At 36.1% G+C, this 22,441-nt stretch overlaps 1 protein-coding gene across 2 annotated transcripts; it reads left to right on the forward strand.

Annotated features, from left to right (window-relative positions):
• Window positions 1-1,115: 1,115 nt before the first annotated feature.
• Window positions 1,116-15,169, forward strand: aknad1 (AKNA domain containing 1). 2 transcript variants are annotated; one of them, XM_028440839.1, is made up of 20 exons: window positions 1,116-1,230; window positions 1,743-1,964; window positions 3,361-4,426; window positions 4,995-5,069; window positions 5,741-5,882; window positions 6,759-6,871; window positions 6,943-7,002; window positions 7,882-8,015; window positions 8,806-8,980; window positions 9,113-9,165; window positions 9,477-9,798; window positions 10,598-10,674; window positions 10,753-10,895; window positions 10,975-11,059; window positions 11,639-11,845; window positions 11,956-12,017; window positions 12,128-12,232; window positions 13,063-13,138; window positions 13,390-13,540; window positions 14,998-15,169. In XM_028440839.1, exons 3-20 carry the CDS (start codon window positions 3,692-3,694, stop codon window positions 15,166-15,168), a joined length of 2,886 nt encoding a protein of 961 aa, XP_028296640.1. In that variant the 5' UTR covers window positions 1,116-1,230; window positions 1,743-1,964; window positions 3,361-3,691; the 3' UTR covers window position 15,169. The 2 variants fall into 2 exon arrangements, with proteins under 2 accessions (XP_028296640.1, XP_028296639.1); XM_028440838.1 differs by having other exon boundaries at window positions 1,743-1,953.
• The last annotated feature ends 7,272 nt before the right edge of the window (window positions 15,170-22,441 follow it).

Raw genomic sequence — 22,441 nt, forward strand, 5'->3', positions numbered from 1 at the left:
CACGATCATTATTTAGTAACTTTAATGAATGCAACATTGCATATTAGCAAAGGATTAGCTTCGTTAGCTGCCAAACTACTTACGTTAGTCGCTCCAGCTCGAACAATGGACACTTGTCTTCTTTCTTCTTCTTTCTTTAAAAGTGCATAAACATTGGTGCGAGTAAAACGGACGGATGTAATTCCTGTAGTAAATTCCCTTTAGGCAACATTATCTCTAAACTTTAGTAAAACTACAAATAAAACTTGGAAAAATAAACTGTCGTTCAACAAGCGAGTGACGTAATTACGAGGAGTGGCCAATGAGCGGGCGGCATTCAAAGATGAGCCCGCCCACCGCGACTGTTATTGGACCAGCTGATTTGAATAGAAAGATGACGTGTTTCCATTCATTTGAAATAAAGCTTTTAATTAATGGCTTTATTTGACTGTAGTGTTGACATAAGACGATAAATCAACCTTTATTCCCCTAAAACTTACATATGATACATTAATTAATAAGTAATTACTTTATTTATGAAACGCTTTCAATCAAATGCTGTCCAGGCTGTTAAAACACACACTAAAAGAACATTTAAATCTGTTCTGTTGTGTATTTTTGGTGAGTTTTTGGAGTATTTTTGTGTGCTTTTGGAGTCATTTACTGTATTTCTCTTTTGCTTTTTGTGAATTTTTGTTGACATTTTGTTACTCCATTGTCTTTTTGTTTTGTGTATTTTTGTGTTTTTTTTTTTTTTTTTTTTTTTTTTTTGGTTGACTTTTTGTATTTTTTGGAATAAATTTGTATTGTTTGGTGGACATTTAGTGTTTTTCTGTTGTCATTTACTGTATTTATTTATTTTTTGTTCTTTTTGTGTGTTTTTGTTGAGATTTTGATAATTTTTACAATGACTTTGTCTGTTTTTGTATCAATTTTGGTATTTTCAGTCATAAAATTCTAGATAAAGTTTTTGGGTTGGGATTTTTTTTTGAAGTTTTTGGAGTCATTTTGTTTGCTTTTGTTGTCTTATTACATGTAAGTGCTGCATTGAACAGCAGTAGCTTAATTAAAAAGTTACGTCGTTACGCACACAGAGACGTCCTTACGTCGTTGTCTAGCAACGATCCTGCGCCCTGAATGAATCCAACCGACGCTCCAGACGTGCTGCGTTTAAAGAGAAGACTTCATTCTACATTATTCATAATAATGATGCTTCAGAGACGTTTTAACACTTTTATTAGACCATGGCAGGTATTCCACTTTAATCTGCATTACAGAAGGAAAATATACATTTTAACAGCTGCAACAAAGTGCTTTTATGTGCAAAACTAGACGAAAAAATACAGTTTTTGATTATTTTAATTGTATGTATTAGGCTTTTTAGGTTTTTGAAACAAAAAAAACGTGAAATGATTAAGTTTTTGGGTGTTTTTGTAAACCATTAATTTAAATAATGTGCTTGTGTTAGTTTGATTTCAGTAATCTCCCTACATATGTAGCCTAAACTTGAAGCTATTTGGGATCATTTTATCATGACATATTTTCTTGTATTTTTCTCTTTTAAATGTTTTGTATTTAATTATTATTATTTCTTTTTGTATTTAATTATAAGGAGATCAATAACGTGCTCTTGTCCCTCGGTGCACACAGTGTAATGACTGTTGAATAATTAAGGGCTGAGCACGTGTTTGATCCTGCACTGTTGTGGGTTCACTGGTCGTGTTACTAAGTGATGAACCTCTACCTGTGTATGTGTATCACAGGTGAGCAGTGGCTGATGGACAGAGGAGCGTCTGATGGAGGGAGAGCCTGAAGATGAGGATGGACGGATGGTTCTGTGGGAACAGAGCATAGAGCAGAACCTGAGATTGGACCTCAGTGAGGATGAGAGCTTCCACCTCAGCGACCTGGAGACATCTCTGGTTCTACGTCTGTCAGAGTCTGGTTCATCTGACAGGAGCATCCATCTGAGCGGTAAGAATCAGGTCAGAGAAACATGGAACGTGTCGTGTTTTTGTGCCTTTTGTTTAAGGACAACGACACAAAAAACAAAACTGTAAACTGACGCTTGTACATTAGTAAAACATTTAAAAATACAATTTAATGCAATTTAGTCATTGACAGACACAGTAGGGTTGTCAAACATGTTGATCTTGGGGCCAGAACCAACCCTGTCCAATCACCGCCTGGTGAATAAACCAATCCAACATCTCAGCCGCGCAATGCATTGTGGGATAGGGTCAAAGATGAAAACTAAGGATGCACCGAAATAAAAGTTCTTGGCCAAGAGCACGCGTACACCTTACTAATAAAGCAAAATCATCTAATAGCAGACGATTTAGTGTCACTAGTAGTACTAGTAAAGTTTTAAATTTTTTACTAGAAACTTATTTTAAGTTTACTAGTACTACAAGTAGGGCTGTACACTGCCATGAATCAGACGATACGATACAATTTGCATGTTACGATACAATATATCGCGATATTAAATAATGTGATACACATTGTGATATATCACAATATCAATAATTACAAATGTCACCTGTAGTACAAAGTACAAAATAGTATGAAATATGCTTTATTTCATTTTTTTTTTAAACTTGTAAGAACAAGTAAATTGTGACTAATTGTAATTCAAGCACCAACTGGTATGTTTATCCCAGTGTCAAATTACATTTTTCTAAAAAGTTTAACTTTTGCTTCTACAACAGATTCTGATTCTGTTACGTTCTTAAATTGTTATTATTATTATTTTTAAACAAAAATAAACACATACATCTATCAAAGTACCCAGTATGTTTTATGAAAATAAAGTGCAATCAACTTCCCGCTAAAATGTATTGAGGAGTGAAAAAAACATGAATAAAAAATTAGATTTAGTCATTTTTTGAATGAATACGATAATCACGCTGTGAAATATCACAATATATCATCAAATGGATTTTTTCTTACACCCCTAATTACTAGTCACACAAAATCATTTTGCTTTACAATTAGCTCTACTCACACACTAGTACGCCAAAAACCTTTACAAGTAAAACAGTTTTTGTCTATGAGAACACATCAAATATTTCACTAGTACCAGTAGAATGTTTTCAGTCGACATGTATAGTACTAGTCAAACCAAACCATTCACTAGTAGTACTAGTAGACCTGATGTAAATGAAGTAGGAGGGATTAGAACTAAATGCAGCTCTCTGAATGGTTGGAATATTTACAAAGGCCAATGAAAAGCCTGGATTTGCTTTCCCCGCCCCCTCATTAGAATATGATGCTAACGAGTAGTACTAATGACTCTTTTAGCTCCACAGGTAAAGTCTACTCACGCACTTATAAACCTAAACTGAGTACAGTTGATCGTTTGTGTTTGTGTGTTTGTAGGTAGTGCAGAGCTCTCAGCGATGGACAACACATCCTCAGGCAGTAGCAGCTCTGGGATCAGGAGCTGCTCTGTGGAGGTTTCCCCTGAGAGGCTCCACCCACGGACAGAGCCTGGAGACCAGGAACCAGGAGGGAACACCAGTGAGGATGGCCAGGAGGACCTACCCCAACTACTGAAGGACCGTGGAGACCAGGAACCAGGAGGAACATCAGTGAGGAGGAGCAGGAGGACATACCCCAACCACTATTGGACCGTGGAGACCACGAACCAGGAGGAAACACTAGTGAGGAGGACCAGGAGGACCTACCCTACGATAGGGACTTTAACCACATGGTGAGCTCTGAGGAGAACCTCAGCTCTGAGGGAACACACACCGTCCAGGCCAGTCCAGATCAGCCCAGTGCCGACCCTGAACCAGACCCTGTACCAGACTCTGGACTAGACCCTGAACCAGGTCTTGGACCAGATGACGAGCTGAAGAAAGTTACCTCAGACGTGGACCAGATGCTGCTTCATCACTTCTCCCATGAGGAGCTCCAGCAGACGGACTGGCTTCTAGAGAGAGAAACCCTACCTGAGGTTTCCCTGTTGGAGAGTGTGGACCTCACCGTTTGTAGCTCTGTCCCCTCGCACAGAACCTCAACCATCATTGACGTCCACCACAACAACAACCAAGATGTTCCATCAAAGACTTCAGACTCAGAGGAGACGGAGAAGAACGTTCCTAACTTATCCAGTCCTGCAGGTCCAGATCAGAGTGAGGAGGAGCTTCAGGTTCTAAAGGTTCCCTTAGTGAGAACCAGATCCTTCAGTGAGCTGAAGTACGGCCAAGGCCAGGTCCACTACCCCCGGCCAGACTTTTCTAAGGTCAGCCCCAAAGTCAGGATCCCTAAAAGACCAGTTCCTCAGAGTCCCAGAGTCACGTTCTGTAGGGTCCAGTCCTCTCCAGGGATGCTGGACCTGGTCAGTAGAGTCCTGGAGGACACAGTCCTGCCTGCAGAGACGCCCTACGTCTTTAAGGACATAGAGGAACCAACGGGACCAGCGACGGTGGATCACCTGCAGGTAAGAGTCACCATGGATCAGTTTGGGTTGGTTTAGTTTAGTTTAGTTTAGTTTAGTTTAGTTTAGTTTAGTTTAGTTTAGTTTAGTTTAGTTTAGTTTAGTTTGAGTTGGTTTGGTTTGGTTTAGTTTAGTTTGAGTTGGTTTGGTTTGGTTTAGTTTGGTTTTTGTTTGGTTATTTTATTTTATTCTAACATTATCCTCCTGTTTTACAGGGTAAACTATTTGTAAACATGATATTGTACCAAAAACATGTGTTCGAGGGTTTAGTCTGTGTCATTTCCATTTCAGAAGGTGAAATCTTTCACATTTCCTCATATTACATCAGATTTTATGGGAGAAATGACATTTCCATCCCTCTAGCCTTTTTACAAAGTGTAAATGTGATATTTTTCTAAAACATGCATATGAGGATACATTCAGTGTCTGATTGTAATTTCCTTTTGATTGTGTTTATAAAATAGATAAATAATAACAACAATATTGTTATTTCTGTTTCAAGAAGTGAATTTTGTATTTTCTGTTTGTTTTCCGCAATCGCTGAAAATTGATGATGTTCTTGTATTTTTAGGCTGAATATGATAAACTAGTGACCTGGTACGCTGGAGACGAGAACCTGATGGACCAGATGAGAATAGAAGCCAACGTAAGTAACAGTTTATTACTGTGAATTATTGTGTTGTTACTCTGTGTTACCGTGTATTAATGTGTTGTTACTCTGTGTTACCGTGTATTAATGTGTTGTTACTCTATTACTGTGTATTATTATGTTGTTACTCTGTATTACTGTGTATTATTGTGTTGTTACTGTGAATAATTGTGTTGTTACTCTGTAATTCTGTGTATTATTGTGTTGTTACTCTGAATTATTGTGTTGTTACTCTGTAATACTGTGTACTATTGTGTTGTTACTCTGTAATACTGTGTATTATTGTGTTGTTACTCTGTAATACTGTGTATTATTGTGTTGTTACTCTGTAATACTGTGTACTATTGTGTTCTTACTCTGTAATACTGTGTATTATTGTGTTGTTACTCTGTAATACTGTGTATTATTGTGTTGTTACTCTGTAATACTGTGTATTATTGTGTTGTTACTCTGTAATACTGTGTATTATTGTGTTGTTACTCTGTATTACTGTGTATTAATGTGTTGTTGCTCTGTAATACTGTGTATTATTGTGTTGTTACTCTGTAATACTGTGTATTATTGTGTTGTTACTCTGTATTACTGTGTATTAATGTGTTGTTACTGTGTATTACTGTGTATTATTGTGATATATGAAAGACTTATAAACAAACACTCTTCATTCACAGGCCGATTCCTTCTGTGATCTATCGTTGTATTTAGAGCCTGATGATGATGATGATGATGAGGAGGAGGAGGAGCTGATACTGGAGAACTTCGCAGGACATCTGACTCCACAGCAGCCTTCTTCCTCCTCCTCCTCTTCCTCAGGTACAGTACCACACCTGATCCTGGACCACATGCACTATTCAGTGACATAAATGACGTGTCTGACACACTGTGAGCTACACAATCAGACACAACAAACAATCAAATCCACAAAAAGATGAAGAAACGTAGAGCCTCCAAAACTACACACGTCTCTGTTGTGTTGCCTTTTTATACGTTTGTTTTGTCTGGGCACATGTTTAGAGTGAAAACTGAATTTTAATTATGTTCAAGAATTATTTGATTTTATATTTTCTTTTTATGAAAACTTCTTTATTGTTGTTTTTTGTGTTTTTTGTGGTCGAATTGTGTATTTTATTGGTGGTTTTGTACATTTCTTTGATAATTTGGATATTTTTCTCTCATTTTATGATATTTTGTGGTTGTTTTGTGTGTTTTTGTAGTAATTTGTCGTCTTTGTAGTTTTTGGTCTGTTTTTGTTGTAATGTTATGAATATGAAATCATGTTTGTGTACATCTATTATCATTTTGTGTGTTTTTGTGCATATCTGTCATTTTGGACATTTTACTCCCATTTTGTGTATTTGTGTTCTCATTTTGTGTATTTCTGGAGTTATTTTGTGTTTTCTTGTTGTCGTTTTGTGTGTTTTTGGAGTAACTTAGTGTTTTCTTGTTTTTGTTTTGTGTGTTTTTGGATTATTTTTACAATATTTTGTATCTAGTCTATTTCTGTATTTGTGGTCTGTCTTTGTAGTAATTGTATGAATTTGGAGTCATGTTTATCTACTGTCATTTTGTGTGTTTTTGTTGTCCTCTTTGTTATTTTTCTCTCATTTTGTGTTATTCTGTTGTCGTTTTATGTGTTTTTCGAGTCATTTTGTGAAAATGCAAAATGTTTAATTTGATCAAACCTTTCAGATAAAATGGTTGAAGAAACAAACTCAGGTCCTGTGACGAATGAAGACGAGCTCAGTGATGGAGATAAAATGACGGCTGAGCTCAGGGAGATTGTCACTCACTTCATGCAGAAGGTAAAAACTATAAAAGGTGATCTTTGCTGAAATCTCAGAGAAAAACACTCAGATTGTCTCTTTTTGTTTAGGTGGAAGAGTTTAAATTAGGTTTGATGAGCGTTGAGTTCAGCCCAGCAGAGCAGCAACAGGTAGAAGACTCTTCTACGTTTCATACAGACGTGTAGAAATATGGGGCACCAATTGTAAAGTTGTGCATGTTAAAATAAAAAGCATCTTTTTGCAACATTTGGCAACAAACCACGTTTAAAAAATTTATGTGAATTTTTTTAATGTTACTTTTGACCAGAATTACAGCAATAATTGTGAAATTTGTGATATTTACTTTCCTTGTAAAAATATCATAAATCTAATCTAATTGTTAAATGTTAAATCTAAATGATAGTGTTAAATCTAAATATTAAATCTAAATGTTATATGTTAAATTTAAATAATAATGTTATATCTAAATGATAGTGTTAAATCTAAATATTAAATCTAATGTTATATGTTAAATTTAAATAATAATGTTGTATCTAAATGTAAATCCTAAATGTTAAATGTCAAATCTAAATGTTAAATTTAAAAATTAAATCTAAATTTTACATCAAAATATGAATTGTTAAATGTCAAATCTAAATCTAAATGTTAAATGTTAAATCTAAGTCTGAATATTAAATCTAAATGTTAAATCTAAATTTAAATGTAAATGTTAAATACCGATCTAAATGTTCAATCTAAATATCACGGGGGAAACACAATATTTAGCTAATATGTAAATTCGCCGGAAGAATCAAAATAAAAACTCATTGACTTGAACGAGCGCTAATACTGGTCAAAAGATGGTAAAATAATTCACATATGTCTTTTAAACGTGGTTGGTTGCTAAATGTTGCTCAAAGTTGCTGTTCATTTTTGCATGCGCAACTTTACAATTGGCGCCAAATATAGAAACCGAGTTTTAATGTGTGGTGTGTAGGTGTAATTGTGTGTGTTTTTGCTGCTGTTTTTGTGTGGTGTGTGGTGTGTAGATGCTCAGAGGAATGATGGAGGCTCAGGACGAGCTGCAGAGACAATATCTGAGTAAGAAGGAGGAGCACGGAGCTCTGGAGATGCAGAAGCACATGGGAGTGTGTAGGAACACAGGCAGCTTCGACCCACACAGGTTAATATACATCATGTGATCATTATACATAACGTCACTTTAGAGTCATGTTTGTGTCCGACAATTGTTATTTTGGCGGTTTTTGTGGCAGTTTTGTACATCTCTCTGTCATTTTGGATATTTTTCTCTCATTTTATGTATTTCTGTTCTCATTTTGTGTGTTTTTGGAGTAATTTTGTGATATTTTGTCGTCTAGTGTAAGTTTTCAGTATTTTTGGTCTGTCTTTGTTGTAATAATTTTATGAATTTGGAGTCATGTTTGTGTACGTATACTGTCATTTTGTGTGTTTTTGTTGTCATTGTGGATATTTTTCTCTCATTTTGTGTTATTCTGTTCTTGTTTTGTGTGTTTTTGTAGTAATTTTGTGTTATTTTGTTGTCGTTTTGTGTTATTTTCTCGTCATTTTGTGTGTTTTTGTGGTTGTTTTGTACATTTCTTTGTCATTTAAGATTTTTATCTTTGAGTTTGTGTTATTCTGTCCTCATTCTGTGTGTTTTTCGAGTCATTTTTTTGTTGTTTTGTGTGTTTTAGGAGTAATTTTGTAAATGTCTGTCATTTTGGATATTTTTCTCTCATTTTGTGCTATTCTGTTGTCGTTTTGTGTGTTTTTGGAGTCATTTTGTTGTCGTTTTGTGTTGTCCAGTAGTTTTAGTCTGCCTCTGTTGTAATTTTATGAATTTGGAGTCATATTTGTGTACGTCTACTGTCATTTTGTGTGTTTTTGTTGTCATTTTGATATTAGTTCTACTCACTGAGCCGTGATGTGACTGTGTGTCTGTTCCTGGTCAGACTGCTGGAGGGAGACATCTTTAGGACAGGGATGAACCTCGACGACATCAAGGAGAAGATTAACTTAAACGTGTACGAGCAGATTTCTCCCTCTGTGTTCACACCAACCACTGCAGAGCTGCATCTGCTCATGGAAGCATCTCCACCTCCACCCTCACCTCCACCAGCGCCTGAAGTAAATGCACAAAATGACATCAGATTAACACAGAATGATAATGACAAATAGCCAAAATTTGTGGCTCCGCCCACTGTGTTGACAGTTGCTCATCTCTGTGATAAACTTTCCTCTTCCTCTCTGTCCTCTGAGGATGATGAGCTCACAACTGCAGAGTGTAGATGGATAGCAGCTGAAGAGTTATGGTAGGAATGTTCTAGAACTGCTCCTTTGATATATATGATATGATATGAGTGAGTGAGTGAGTGAGTGAGTGAGTGAGTGAGTGAGTGAGTGAATGAATGAATAAATGAATGAATCTTCCTCTTTAGTTTTAGATTTTCTCTAACATGCATCTGAGCTGATGTAGATAGAGGCGGAGCCTGTTTGTGTAACAGAGCTCATGTAACAGCCTCCTGTAGCAGATAGTGTTTCATGTTGAGGGTGTCGTGTTACACACAGTGCAGAGGGAACAGAGGAGCAGAGTGTGCAGGTTCTCCTCTGTGCTCTGATGCAGCCTCTCATTGGACTGCTCTGAGGATGAGGAGGAGACCATCTCTGCTTCATCACAGGCCACCCATCAAACCGACATCCTGTCATACCTGAGAGGATCAAAGGAAGGACACACCTCCCCATCAAAGGCAGGGCACACCTCCTCATCACAGACAGGACACACCTCCTCATCAAAGGCAGGGCACATCTCCTCATCAAAGGCAGGACACGCCTCTAACCCTAACCTGAATGTACGGCGGGGACGTGACCATGAGAACAGAGCCAGTCTGACAGTGGAGGCCTCAGAGGGACACCATGTACCCCACCATGTACCATGTTTGTCTCAGGTCAGTGTGTTTATAACTATAAACTGCTTTTATTACAGGGGAGCGGGGCCACAAACGCATGACTGAATCTAATCTGAAGGTCACATGATCAATATTCATGTCAGCATTAGAATAATAACAACCAATCAGAGCAATAACACAGGAAACTACAAAGGAACTGTGTGTTTTTTGGATAATTTGGGGGTGTTTTTGCTGCCATTTTGTGTTTTTAGGAGTCATTTTGTGTATTTTTTGAGTCGTTTTGCATTTATTTTGTTCCTGTTTTGTGGTTTAGTCTGGTTTTGGTGTTGTTTTGTGTGTTTTTGTTGCTGTTTTGTGTTTCAAGAGTCATTTTGTGTTTTTTGTTACTATTTTGTAGTAATTTTGTGTGTTTTTGTTGCCGTTTTGGGTTTTTGAAGTGATTTTATTGGTATCATAATTGGCAAATTTCTCTCTATTTTTGTGCAAGGTAGTCGTTTTGTTTGTTTTTAGTCACATAATACGAGGCTGCATGTTACATGTCTCATTTATTTTGTTTGTTTTGCTTGTTGTTTTTTACATATTTGTAATTTTTTATTTATTTTTGTAGTCATCTTGCGTGTTTTTTTTTCATTTTGTTGACTTTTGCTGTCCTGTTTTGCATTTTTGGCATCATTTTAATTGTTTTGCTTGTTGTTTATATTTTTTATTTTATTTATGTTGTTTTTATTTTCCCTTTGTGTATTTTTCTATAATTTTGTGCGTTTTTCGAGTTTTTCTGTATATTTTTTTATTGTTATTGGTAACATGTAACTAAAGTGTGTGTTTTTGGTGTTTTCAGACAATCATCAGTCCACAGACAGACAGTGGATTTGGCTCAATGTTGGGATCATTTCAGCCCAGTCTGATCACACACAGGTTAATTAAGACCCTTGTGTGTGTGTGTGTGTGTGTGTGTGCGCGCGCGCGTAACACTGCTGTTTCTATACCTTTTAGGTCTTCCACACAGGACGAAGACCTGAACATTTCCCGCTCCAAGCCGCACACAGCCGTCCAATCACAGACGAGCATCAGTGAGGCCGTGGAGCACTGGGTGGAGCTCTCCAGCTCCAGCCCGAAGCCCTCAGTCAGGCCCCAAGGTCAGCGCACAGACCCCGCCCCCTTTATAACCAACAAACTAACAGATCATAATCCAGAGACTGAATGTGTTTCCATCAGAATGTGACCACGGCTCACTCACACGCTGCTCGTCTGCACACAGCTCCACCATGGTAACCATGGTAACCACAGACTCCTGGAGCCGGTCAGTGCTGCATCACCATCACCATGTCCATATATTGTCCATATATTGATCCATTCTGATTGATTGTGATCCGATTCGATAGGAAAGATTATTGTAAAATGAGTTTTAGTCACAAAAAATATTGAAGATAACAGACTGACATTTATTTACACTACATGGGAAACAAACAAAAAAATAAATAAATAAACAAATACATAAATAGATAGATAGATAGATAGATAGATAGATAGATAGATAGATAGATAGATAGATAGATAGATAGATAGATAGATAGATAGATAGATAGATAGATAGATAGATAGATAGATAGATAGATAGATAGATAAATAGATGGATAGATAGATGGATAGATAGATGGATAGATAGATAGATAGATAGATAGATAGATAGATAGATAAATAGATGGATAGATGGATAGATGGATAGATAGATAGATAGATAGAATATCAATTTTGCGATATATATATATTTTTTTTCTCCACCCCTAATTCAAAGTTGTGCGTGTGTGCATGCATGCGTGCGTGCGTGTGTGTGCATGTGCGTGTGCATGTGTGTGCGTGCGTGCGTGCGTGTGTGTAGAGAGGCCATCCTAGCCTTGCAGTCTGAGGTTTCCCAGTTAAAGAAAGACCTGGAGGAGAGTTTATTTACTCAGAACATGAACTCACTGACCTCTGGATACAGACGGGATCATCAGCAGGACCACAGGACCAGGACCAGGACCAGGACCAGGACAAGAACCAGAACCAGGACCAGGACAAGGAGCCTCCAAAAACCAGCCCATGGCAGGTGATCACTGCTACACACTGTACTGTCTGAATATGTGGATGAATTCTGATGATTTCATTTATATAAATAAAATAAAATGATTTATTTCCCTTTGTGAATCTGTTTCCCAGCTGTGGTCAGGTGACCATGGAGGACTGGTTCTCCCCAGATGTGGATCAGAGCCACAGTAAAGGTTCTTTACTCATGTTTTCTGCTTTTACACAGATTAAAAACATCCTCCATATAATCATATCTTGATCTGAGTCCTATATAAATTGTTATGTTAAATCTTCTCTGTTAAAGACCTAAAGAGTTTGGAGGATATGAGGCTGCAGCTCAGAGACTCACCTGTAGGAGGCAGCAGTGAGGGATCTGACCTCCTCAGGGTGAAGACCTGCTTACACACAGGTCAGAGGTCACACAGTCACATCCTGAGGGCGACTGTTACACAATATTTAGTTTGTGTGTGTATTTTTCTGAGCTTTAACATAGGAAACAACAAAGTGTTTGCATGTTTTTGGAGTCATTTTGTGTGGTTTTTTGTATCTTTTTGTTGAGTGTTGTGTATTTTTCTGTCATTATGTGGTTTTATGAGCCATTTTGTATATTTTTGTGGTCGTTTTGTGTCTTTTTTTTTGTCATTATGTGTGTTTTTTTATTTATCATTATGTGTATTTATTTATTTTTCTTTTTTTGTGTGTGTTTTTCGAGTCATTTTATGAGTTTACGCTCTCTTTAATTCCATTTAAAAATATTAAATACCTACATGGGGCCAGGGGCGGATCTAGGAAATCTTATGGTGGCACACTAAATTTCATAATCAAACAACCACTTAAAATCCCAGTTAATAAAAGTGTTTTTCCTAAATTATATAATTATTTTCAACAAGGGTATTTCCCTTATATGTTGATGCAACAAAACATGTTAAACTTGTAAAGAAAAAAAAATGCATGTGATATGTAGTTAATGCTATAAAACAGTTGATCATATCTGTGTGTGGATCAAATCCCAGCTCCAAAAGTTACAAAATCAGATTTTGGCCAATCAGATTTTAGGGGTGACATGTGGCACCCTGGGCCACCCTTTGGCCCAGCCCATGCATGGAGAATTTGTCTTTTATGTCACAGGAGTAATGAGGGACAAAAAACTTTAACTTAGTAAAGAGTTTGTCTCTTTTTTGCTGTGTTTGGTAGTCTGATAGTCTGTTATAGTCTGATGGTCCTGTTTGATGTCCACAGTGTTTGACAGATTGACTCCGCCCTCTTCACCTCTTCTTCAAGTCAGCTACACGTCCTCCAGCAGTCTACCTGCCAGGTAAACAAAGATCAAATATCACCATTTTGAATACTGACCATTTTTTGTTTCTGTTTTGTGAATTTTTTTCATTTATCATTCTGTATGTTTTTAGAGTAATTTATTAGTTTTTTGGTGTAATTTTGTTGTCGTCTTGTGTGTCTTTGGAGTAAATTTGTGCATTTTTCTGTGATTTTGCGTGAGTGTGTACATATTTACACTAACGTGTGTTATAATTAAAACACACATTGTGCTCTTTGTCTGTGCTTTAGTTATAAGGTGATGGAACCATCTGTGCACCATCACAGGAAGCGTTCCACCCAGTCCGACACAGAACTGCTACCCACTAATGTTTACTTCCAGAGGACCCTGGGCCCAGTGTCAGGACCTTCAAAGGACAGCAGGGGACGCAGGGAGAGCAAGGTAAGCCTCAGTCTGTCACACATAGGCATCATTCTAAAGCAAGACATGATTGGCTGCAGACAGTTTTAGAATAACCACAAAGAAAACACACAAAAACACTCCAAAAACATACAATATATAAAGTGACTGATAGAAATATGAAAAAAAACTACAACTAAGCTAAACAAAATGACTCCAATAACAGCAAAAACACAGGAATGACAGCATTATGATTTCAAAATCACACTAAATGACAGAAAAATACATGAAAGCACAACAAAATATATAAAAATGACTTTAAAAAACTGCACAAAATGACTCCAAAAACACACACATCAAAAGATTCCACATAAAATGACAAAAAAAACACAGTAAAGGGGATACGAAGCTAAATTACCTCTTATCGCGCTAACTTCCGGGATTTAATCAGTATGTGCTGGACTACGAAGCTCGCTAATATCTGATGGATTTATAATCTCACTAATTTAAGCATTAACACACGCATTAATCACTTTCTGCTTTTACTGCAGCAGCAGTGTTGTTTTTGGTCTGTATTATGTTTGTGTCGTGTGTGATTGGTCTGACGCTGTAATATTCACCTTCCGTCACTAGAGCGCGCCGGTAACCAGACTGAAATAAATACACTTAACTCAGCTCGTTGTGATTGACCTTTGTAAAACAGCTTCTCTCTGACAGTGAATATTTGGTTAGTTGAAGCCTGCTAACGGACATAAATCCAGGATATGATTATCTAGTTTTGTAGCAGCATACAGAACAACAAAAACACAAAGTAATTCAAAAAACACACAACAAAAACAGCACAAAATGACTCCAAAAAACTACATGAATGACAGCTAAATGACACCAAAAGCACACAAAATGACATAAAAATACACAAGCACAACAAAAATATCCAAAATAACTGAAACAAAGTGACCGAAAAATACTAAAAGACGACATCAAAAAATACACAAAATGACTCAAAAAAAACACCAAAACAAAAAAAAACATGAATGACAGCAAAAACACACAAAATTACTCGAAAAGCACACAAAATAACAGAAAAATACACAAAACCACAATGAAAATACACAAAAATGACTCCAAAGACATACTATACAAAATACAAAATTACTCTAAAAACACACAAGCTCAACAAAAAAAAACATGAATAACATGAGGATGACAGAAAAATACACGAAAGCACAACAAAAAAAACACAAAATGACTTTAAAGACCGAAAATGACAAAAATGATAAATAAAATTACAGGAAAATAAAAAAAAGGACAACAAAAACACACAGTTCCTTTGTAGTGTCCTGTGTTAATGCTCTAATTGGTCATTATTCTAATATTCTAACATGAATGTTGATCATGTGACCCTCAGATCAGACACAGTCACATGGTACATGCTAAAGGTTGTGCGTCTTTGTGTTAACCTTTTCCCTGTTGTGTGTCGTCGTTGTTCTTCTCATCAGGAGAAGGACGTGAGACGGGCTCTGGAGGCCGCCATAGAGACGGCTTGGACCATGAAGATGACCACGGACCGCATGGTGAGAAGACTTTCTGCTGGATTGGCCAAAGCTCAGCTCCACCGTAAACAATACGACCTACGGCCACTAGGGGGCACAAAACACCCGGATTTATAAAACACACACACTGCTATACCACAGTTTACTGTGGGAAAAATTATTATTTATTTATTTTATTTAGCATTTTTAAGCAGAACTGTCATTATTTATACATTACAGTTATTACTATTCTTAAAAACATTACATTAAATGTTTAAGACAATTCCATTTTTATAAAGAAAACTAAAATAATTAAAATGTTTTGTTGAGTTTATATTTGATTTTATTCAGTGTAAAGTTTAAGATGAAACCAGTAAAATAAAAAGTATTTCCATCCTCTGCAATTGTGTGTACGGCTTCTTTCTATGCAGTTATCTGACAAAATTGTCCGGAAAACACAGAAAATGAGAGTAAAATATATAAAATTACAACAAAAATGCACAAAATAACTCCTAACACAATCAAGACCACTAAAATATTAACAAAAATACATGAAATGACAACAAAAACCCAGAAAATGACGGGAAAAACACACAAAATGACAGCAAAAATACACAAATTAATATTTATGAGAGAAAAATGTGTACCACCTGTGCTATGTTTAGCCACTTTAGTTGTTTTTGACAAACTTTCAAAACATAAAACATTTTACAAAAAGTTAACATAAGAAAAAGACTCCAAAAACATAGAAAATGAGTAACTTCTCCTAAATGTCAGCGGCAGCTCGAGGCAAAAAGAGATGAAGTTGGTTGAATTAAAAACAGGTCAGAGTGGTCGAGTCGTGTTTCAGGAAAAACCCGAGCAGTCGTACTCTCAATTACAGTTACAGTAACAGTTACAGTGGGATCATCTTCTGATCATCTGATGCATCGAATGCCACCAAAGCAGGCCTGTGGCTGCTAACGCTCAGTGTCTTCCTACCCAGTGTCTGACCCATTATGCTTTGCTCTGGTTTTAGATTTCTCTTTTGTAAGAAAAACAAGACGTATCAGGAAATTAATCGTTTATAATTCCTGAAGTCTCTGGTTTGAGTTGTTTGAGGATAACATTTAATCTTCATAAGGCGTCATCATTAAAAAAACAAATAAAAACATGAAAAATAAGAGATAAATCAATAGGAACGACTGGTCAACCGCTGGCTAACTTCTTACTGGGCTAAATCACCATGGTAACTCAGTCTGAACACCTAACCTGGTCGTGATTATGAATTTTAATTCTTCATATTTTTAAAGAACTAATCCTCAATCATGACGTAAGTTGCTCTCCACAGTTTCTCGTAGACAGGCTGAAATCACCTGAGTTAGTCAACTTGTTTATACCCTGTTTCATAGTGCAGGGGCTCTCTGACAGAAAATGTTTGGTTAGCTAAAGCTAATGCACATATATAAGGAAATACAGATCCAGCTTCGTAGTACAAGCCCGAAAGGAACAGGACCCCAACCCTAAAACAAGAAGTGACCAAATGTACTTAACTTCATTACTTTTTTTTACACAACATAAAAGCTACAACGGAAGTAAAAAATCCACAAAAAAAGTGAAATAATGGCAGATTAGACGGTTTGAGATGCACTTTTGAACGGTAAGACGTTATTATTATTATCTAAACCCATTAACGTGTGCATTAAGGCATGATAGTGGATTATCCCCTGCTAAACTTGTACATTTCTATTTTTATTTTCATTTTTTTATTACTATTATTATTATCATTTTTTTTTCCAATTGTGGGATACACTGTTGTTGATTTCATGTTAAAAAAAAAGAAAACATTTCTAAATTTTTCTTAGAAAATTAAGTGAACATTAGCAGATACACAGCGTTTACTTTACACAGTTTTATTTACCCACATTGGCTACATATCTTCTTTTTTTCACCAAAGAATAAGCTTTTCAATTGTGTTATTTGTGGAAAAAGTGCAAATGAAGTGTTTGAATATGATCGCCTCACAGATTTTTTTATTGTTATAATCCTGATTATTATTTTTTTTAGATCTCTCCTGCTGACTTTGGCTAACCATTTATTTCTACTCTCTGGTTCTTTTGGGAAGCCATACATTTTAATTCCTTTTTCAGAACGAGTGGAGCATCCCCGTATAGCACAACAACCAGCATGACAAGTTATTAATGTTTCTGACTTTGTTAGATATTTATTCAATTAATTTATCTTGGTGTATATAAGTGCATAGTAAAAAAATATATAATGTCTATTTTTATATATCTATGAACATAATAATTATGTTTTCTGGATGTGTGTTTTTTAATGACCATTTTTTAAAGAAAATTAAAGAAAATTCAAAGCAATACATCCTGTATACAATACATATTAACACATTTTTTAACGATATAATGTTGGAAAAAAAAACTATTTATGGAACTACATAAACATATATTGTATATGTGACCCTCTCTACTTTGCTCTGCTTGTCGCTCTTTTAAATATACACATACATATGACGGTGGACTGTATGAATATTGTCAATCAATGCAGTTATTGATGACAGATTACCGAAAATCGCAGTTATGTCACTAGGAATCAATGGATTCGAATGGCCCGTCACTAACTTTCGGGAACAAATTCAGTCTTATTAGAATCACGTGACCGTCAAGCATTTTGGACTTCCGTTGTCGCAACTCTCGGTTTATCCGGCTCTGGTTTCTATTGGCTGTTTAAGATGCAGCGCATGCGCCCTCACGTTTCTGATCATTAAATCTGTGATCGATCTCATGGGTCTAATGAAGACGAGCACTTAATCTAAATACTGTCAGCTGATTGGCTGAGCTAGAGAGCTCCAAACTGAGAAGAGTTTGATGGAATGGGAAAAACTAGCATGGTGACGGACAGTTTAGCTAAACCAGGTTTAATTTAAACCGTAGGCCTGGCTTTACTAAGAACACTTTGATGAAATACCTCCCTGTGGTCATAGACATTATATACGTAGACGCCGCATCAACTGTGGAGGGACACGTCAACTGCGCCGCCATCTTGGACCGGCGGTGGTGGAGGCAGCTGTACATGGACATTACGACAGAAATAGGTACTTTTCACCCTCTAAGTAGAATTATTCGTTGAATTTTGAACCAATTTCCAAACTGTTTAATTTTTAAAAAACGTCACACATGTAGCTATGATACAAGGTGCTTGGATATATTTAAAATGCTGGTTTTACCACTCAACACTTAATCTCCACACTGAATATTTCGGTTCTTTGGCTTCAGTAATTAATGAGATGATGATATAATAGTAATAATGATAGTAATAATTGTAATAGTATAATAGAAATGTAATAATGATAATAATAGCAAAACAAAATCATATAACAAGAAGCCAGTAACTATAATACAATAATGAAAAATAATGTTAATAATAAACAATATTTATTAATGATGATAATAATAATAATAATAATAATAATAATAATACAATGAGAATACCACTAACTATAATATAAAGTATTAATGATAATTAAAAAAAATACAATAATATGAGAAAAAAATGATAATTATAAGAATAGCAACAACAATAATACAGTAGTAGTACAATTATACAATTCTAATAATAATTGTCAAATGCAATGTATAGTCTTAAACAATGTTGTCAATAACAACCTGAGCACATCTGATTGTTTTCTGGATTCCTTTTGTTCTATTTCTATCTATCTATCTATCTATCTATCTATCTATCTATCTATCTATCTATCTATCTATCTATCTATCTATCTATCATGTCTGACGTTTGTTACAAACAAACCGCGTAAATATTCTATGAGAATTGAGTGATTTATGACAACATTAATAGTGTAAACACATTATTCCTCTATAGATGTAATGAACTGTCGGTGCGATTGCCACTGGTCCAAGATGGCCGCCCTGTTGACGCACCGCTGTAGTGGACGGCAGCAGTCTATGCGGCGTCTACGTATTATGATGTCTGTGCCTGTGTCACCGACCTTTCTGAAACTGTGGCTACTTCATAGGTACTGTATAAACCAAATGGCTACTAGTTAGAAAAGAGCTTCTTAAATACTAAATGTTCACTGTTTTACTTTTATTAGAGGCTAAAGATAATAAGGAAGACTATTATTAACTTAAAAAAGGCTGGAAATGTTTAAGTGTCAACATGCAATGCTTTATTTCTTCTCACTTTCATCATTTCATAGAAAATCCCCATGTTGCTAATTTACTAGCTACAAAAAATAACTTTTAACTAATCTTAAAACATGTACAATTTGTAAAATCCACCTTGCATTTTTTAAAAATACATTTTATTTACATTATATTATATATAGCATACCACAACCCCGACACCAAATCTGCAGCATTTTAAAACATTTGTCACAATATTTCAGTGGAAATAAACATTTAAACATGGTTAATTTAACACTAAAACATTATCACTAGTATTTAACTTTACTAACTACATCTGTCATATGTATTTATCTTTGTGAGTTTGAATCCTGGAAAGTAAATCAGATTTTAGATGGAGCTCGTTGGTGAATAGAACTCCTATGGGCCCCTCACATGGAACTTGGAAAGATGTAACAATTAATTTAAAAAATAATCAGGACATGTTCCTATTTCCTTTTTAGGCGTTTTTTTTTTTTTTTTTTTTTGTCAAATTCACCACAAACTAACTGTACTATTTCTCATTAAATTTTTAAAATATTTATTCAAACAGGAATATTTTTTATTGCTGTAGAGGCCATTTTATCACACTTCTGGCAATAGGAGACAATAATTAGCTATATTTTATGAAGGAGACAGTATTTACTCACTGTTGTAGTAATCACATAAATGTTGTAGTTTAACTAAATTCCACTTCATTGCATGAGTCTGAGTGTAGAGAGCCCTGCCCAATCCATCAGAAATGACTGGCAGCTTTGCCAAAACAGCAGCCGACGTAATGCGGCCTTTGCGTGAAATAACGGAGGTTCTACAAAAGAAATTCCATGAAGAAGAGAAAGTGAGAGTCGAGCAAAAAGGTAAGTTTGTCATTTCTATAAACATTCTTACAATTTACAGCAAGTATCTGTTTGATTCTAGCTGCCAGTTAAAATCTTCTTTGTTGACCTTTGAACCTCCTTTTACTGAACCTTTCTCCTTGTTTTTTTTTCTTCTTTTTTTTAACCTTAAAGGTGCAGTCCGTGACTCTCAGATCCCTCTCTCCCCCTCCCTCTCCGCTGCTCTCCTGCCCTGCCTCCAAACTTTCCAAAGTCCCTCCCTCAAAGGAGCTAACAAGCTAACGTTAGTCCGACAACAACATCACAGTAATATAAGTGAGTCTGTTTTTTTCACACAAACTACTAGTTTGATGTAAAGCTGTTCTTACTTAGTGACAGCTTTAGCAAATATGACAAAAAGTTACTTTTCTAAGAGTTGCAGACTGTACCTTTAAAGGCACACCGTGGAGTTTTTGACCTAAAGAGTTGTCCCATATGAGTTATTTTAAAATGATTCTTCAGGCCAATATCAGGCGTTTGACAGTATCAGTGTTCCGAGTGGGGCTTCCCTCTTGAAATACCAACCATGTAAGTTTGGAGAGATGGACCATCTTTGTCCAGGTCATGTGACCTGGAGAATGCCTGGAGAACGTTTCACTTTACGGCAGTCACGTGACCACAGGCTCGGCTATATATAATTCCCATGTGACGTCACAACATACAGGCGTTTCTCGAGCCGGCGCCATTGTTGTGGGCAGCTGAAACGAGTTTAGCCTCTGTTTACAGCCAAAAGAGCACAATATGGTAGTTTCGTGTTTGGTTAATGGTGCACTAATCACCGCGATAGTTGAGTTAAACTTGGATTATTTAGTAAGAGAAGTCGGTGAGTCAGATCTGTAACTTTGGGATAAGGATTGGCTCTCAGGGCTGGGTCGGTCGGGCTGGGGTGTGAAGCGGGGCTGGGCTCACGCCACGGCTACAGTCAATGGGCTGGTGGAGACCCTGCTCCTCCAGCGACTGCGAGAGCCCAGCCCTGCTTCGCACCCCAGCCCGACCGACCCAGCCCTTAGAGCCAATCCTTATCCTGAAGTTACAGGTCGACAAAAATCTGTTTACACAATCAAAAGACGAAAAGAGGCTGGTCCGACTGACTGACTGGTGGTTTTTGCAACAGTGCTGCAGTGCTTGTGGCCACTAGGAGGCGCTTGACGTGAAAGTTACAGGTCTAGTGCCCCTAGTGGCCAAAACGTACACATTGTGCCTTTACTTTTCTTCTTTTTTTTATTTTTTTTTTACTCCGTTGTAGCTTTTGTGTTGTGACTTTAGGGCCACCGTTAAAAACTACTCCAATAGTAAAAGTAGCTCAGTCCAAATATTAATGGATAATGTTAATAATGAAATGATTGGGTGCTGAGAGAGGACAGTAGGCCGAGGTCAACAGTGGGTGAGGCTAAAGCAGTGATCTGCTGTCGTTTTTTGGGGCGTTGCCTAGGATACGTGTGCGTTGATTTCATTGTGATGCTGTTTGTGTTTGTGGATTAAGTGAATGAGAATTTGATCATCTTTTTTCTTGTGTTCTTCCTCTGGGACTCCCTGCTGGTTTCATAACAGCTACATTTATCTAAGCTGTTGTTCTAACTTTCGGAAGTGAAACCACACACGCACGCACACACACACACACAATGTAGGTGAAGCTATTTCAAGTTCACCTGAGTCCAGCCTTTTCCCAGGGAAAACTATACAAAATGACAACAAAAATACACAATATAACTCCAAATACACAGAAATGTAGAAAAGTACACAACATTCTAACTAAATTACTCCAAAAACACATTTAATGAAAGAAAAATACACAGAAAATGAAAGATATGACAACAAAAATACACAATCACTCCAAAAACATGTGAATTAAGAGAAAAATATACAAAATGTCAACAAAAATACACATAACTCCAAAAACACGGAAAATGACAGAAAAATACAAAACATAACTTCAAAAACACATTTAATGAAAGAAAAATATACAATAGCCCAACAAAAATACACAAAATAACTCCAATAACACAGAAAATGAGTAAAATGAGAAAATATACAAAATTATAACTAAATTAGTCCAAAAAAACATGAAATGAAAGAAAAATATACAACATGACAAAAATCCAGAAAATAACAAAGAACACAGAAAATGAAAGTAAAATATACCAAATTATTCAAACAACAGAGAATGAGTTAAAAAAAAAATACACAAATTGACGACAAAAATACAAGACACTCAAAATGAGAAATTTATACAATTCTGACAAAAAGACAAAATAACTACAACTAACAAACTAAAAAACTACAAACACACTCAAGACAACTACAAATGTTAACAAAAAATATCAGAGAAATATCCAAAATATACACAAAATCACAACA

Source organism: Gouania willdenowi, unplaced genomic scaffold (genome assembly GCF_900634775.1).
Source record: "Gouania willdenowi unplaced genomic scaffold, fGouWil2.1 scaffold_119_arrow_ctg1, whole genome shotgun sequence".
NCBI classification, from domain to species: domain Eukaryota; kingdom Metazoa; phylum Chordata; class Actinopteri; order Blenniiformes; family Gobiesocidae; genus Gouania; species Gouania willdenowi.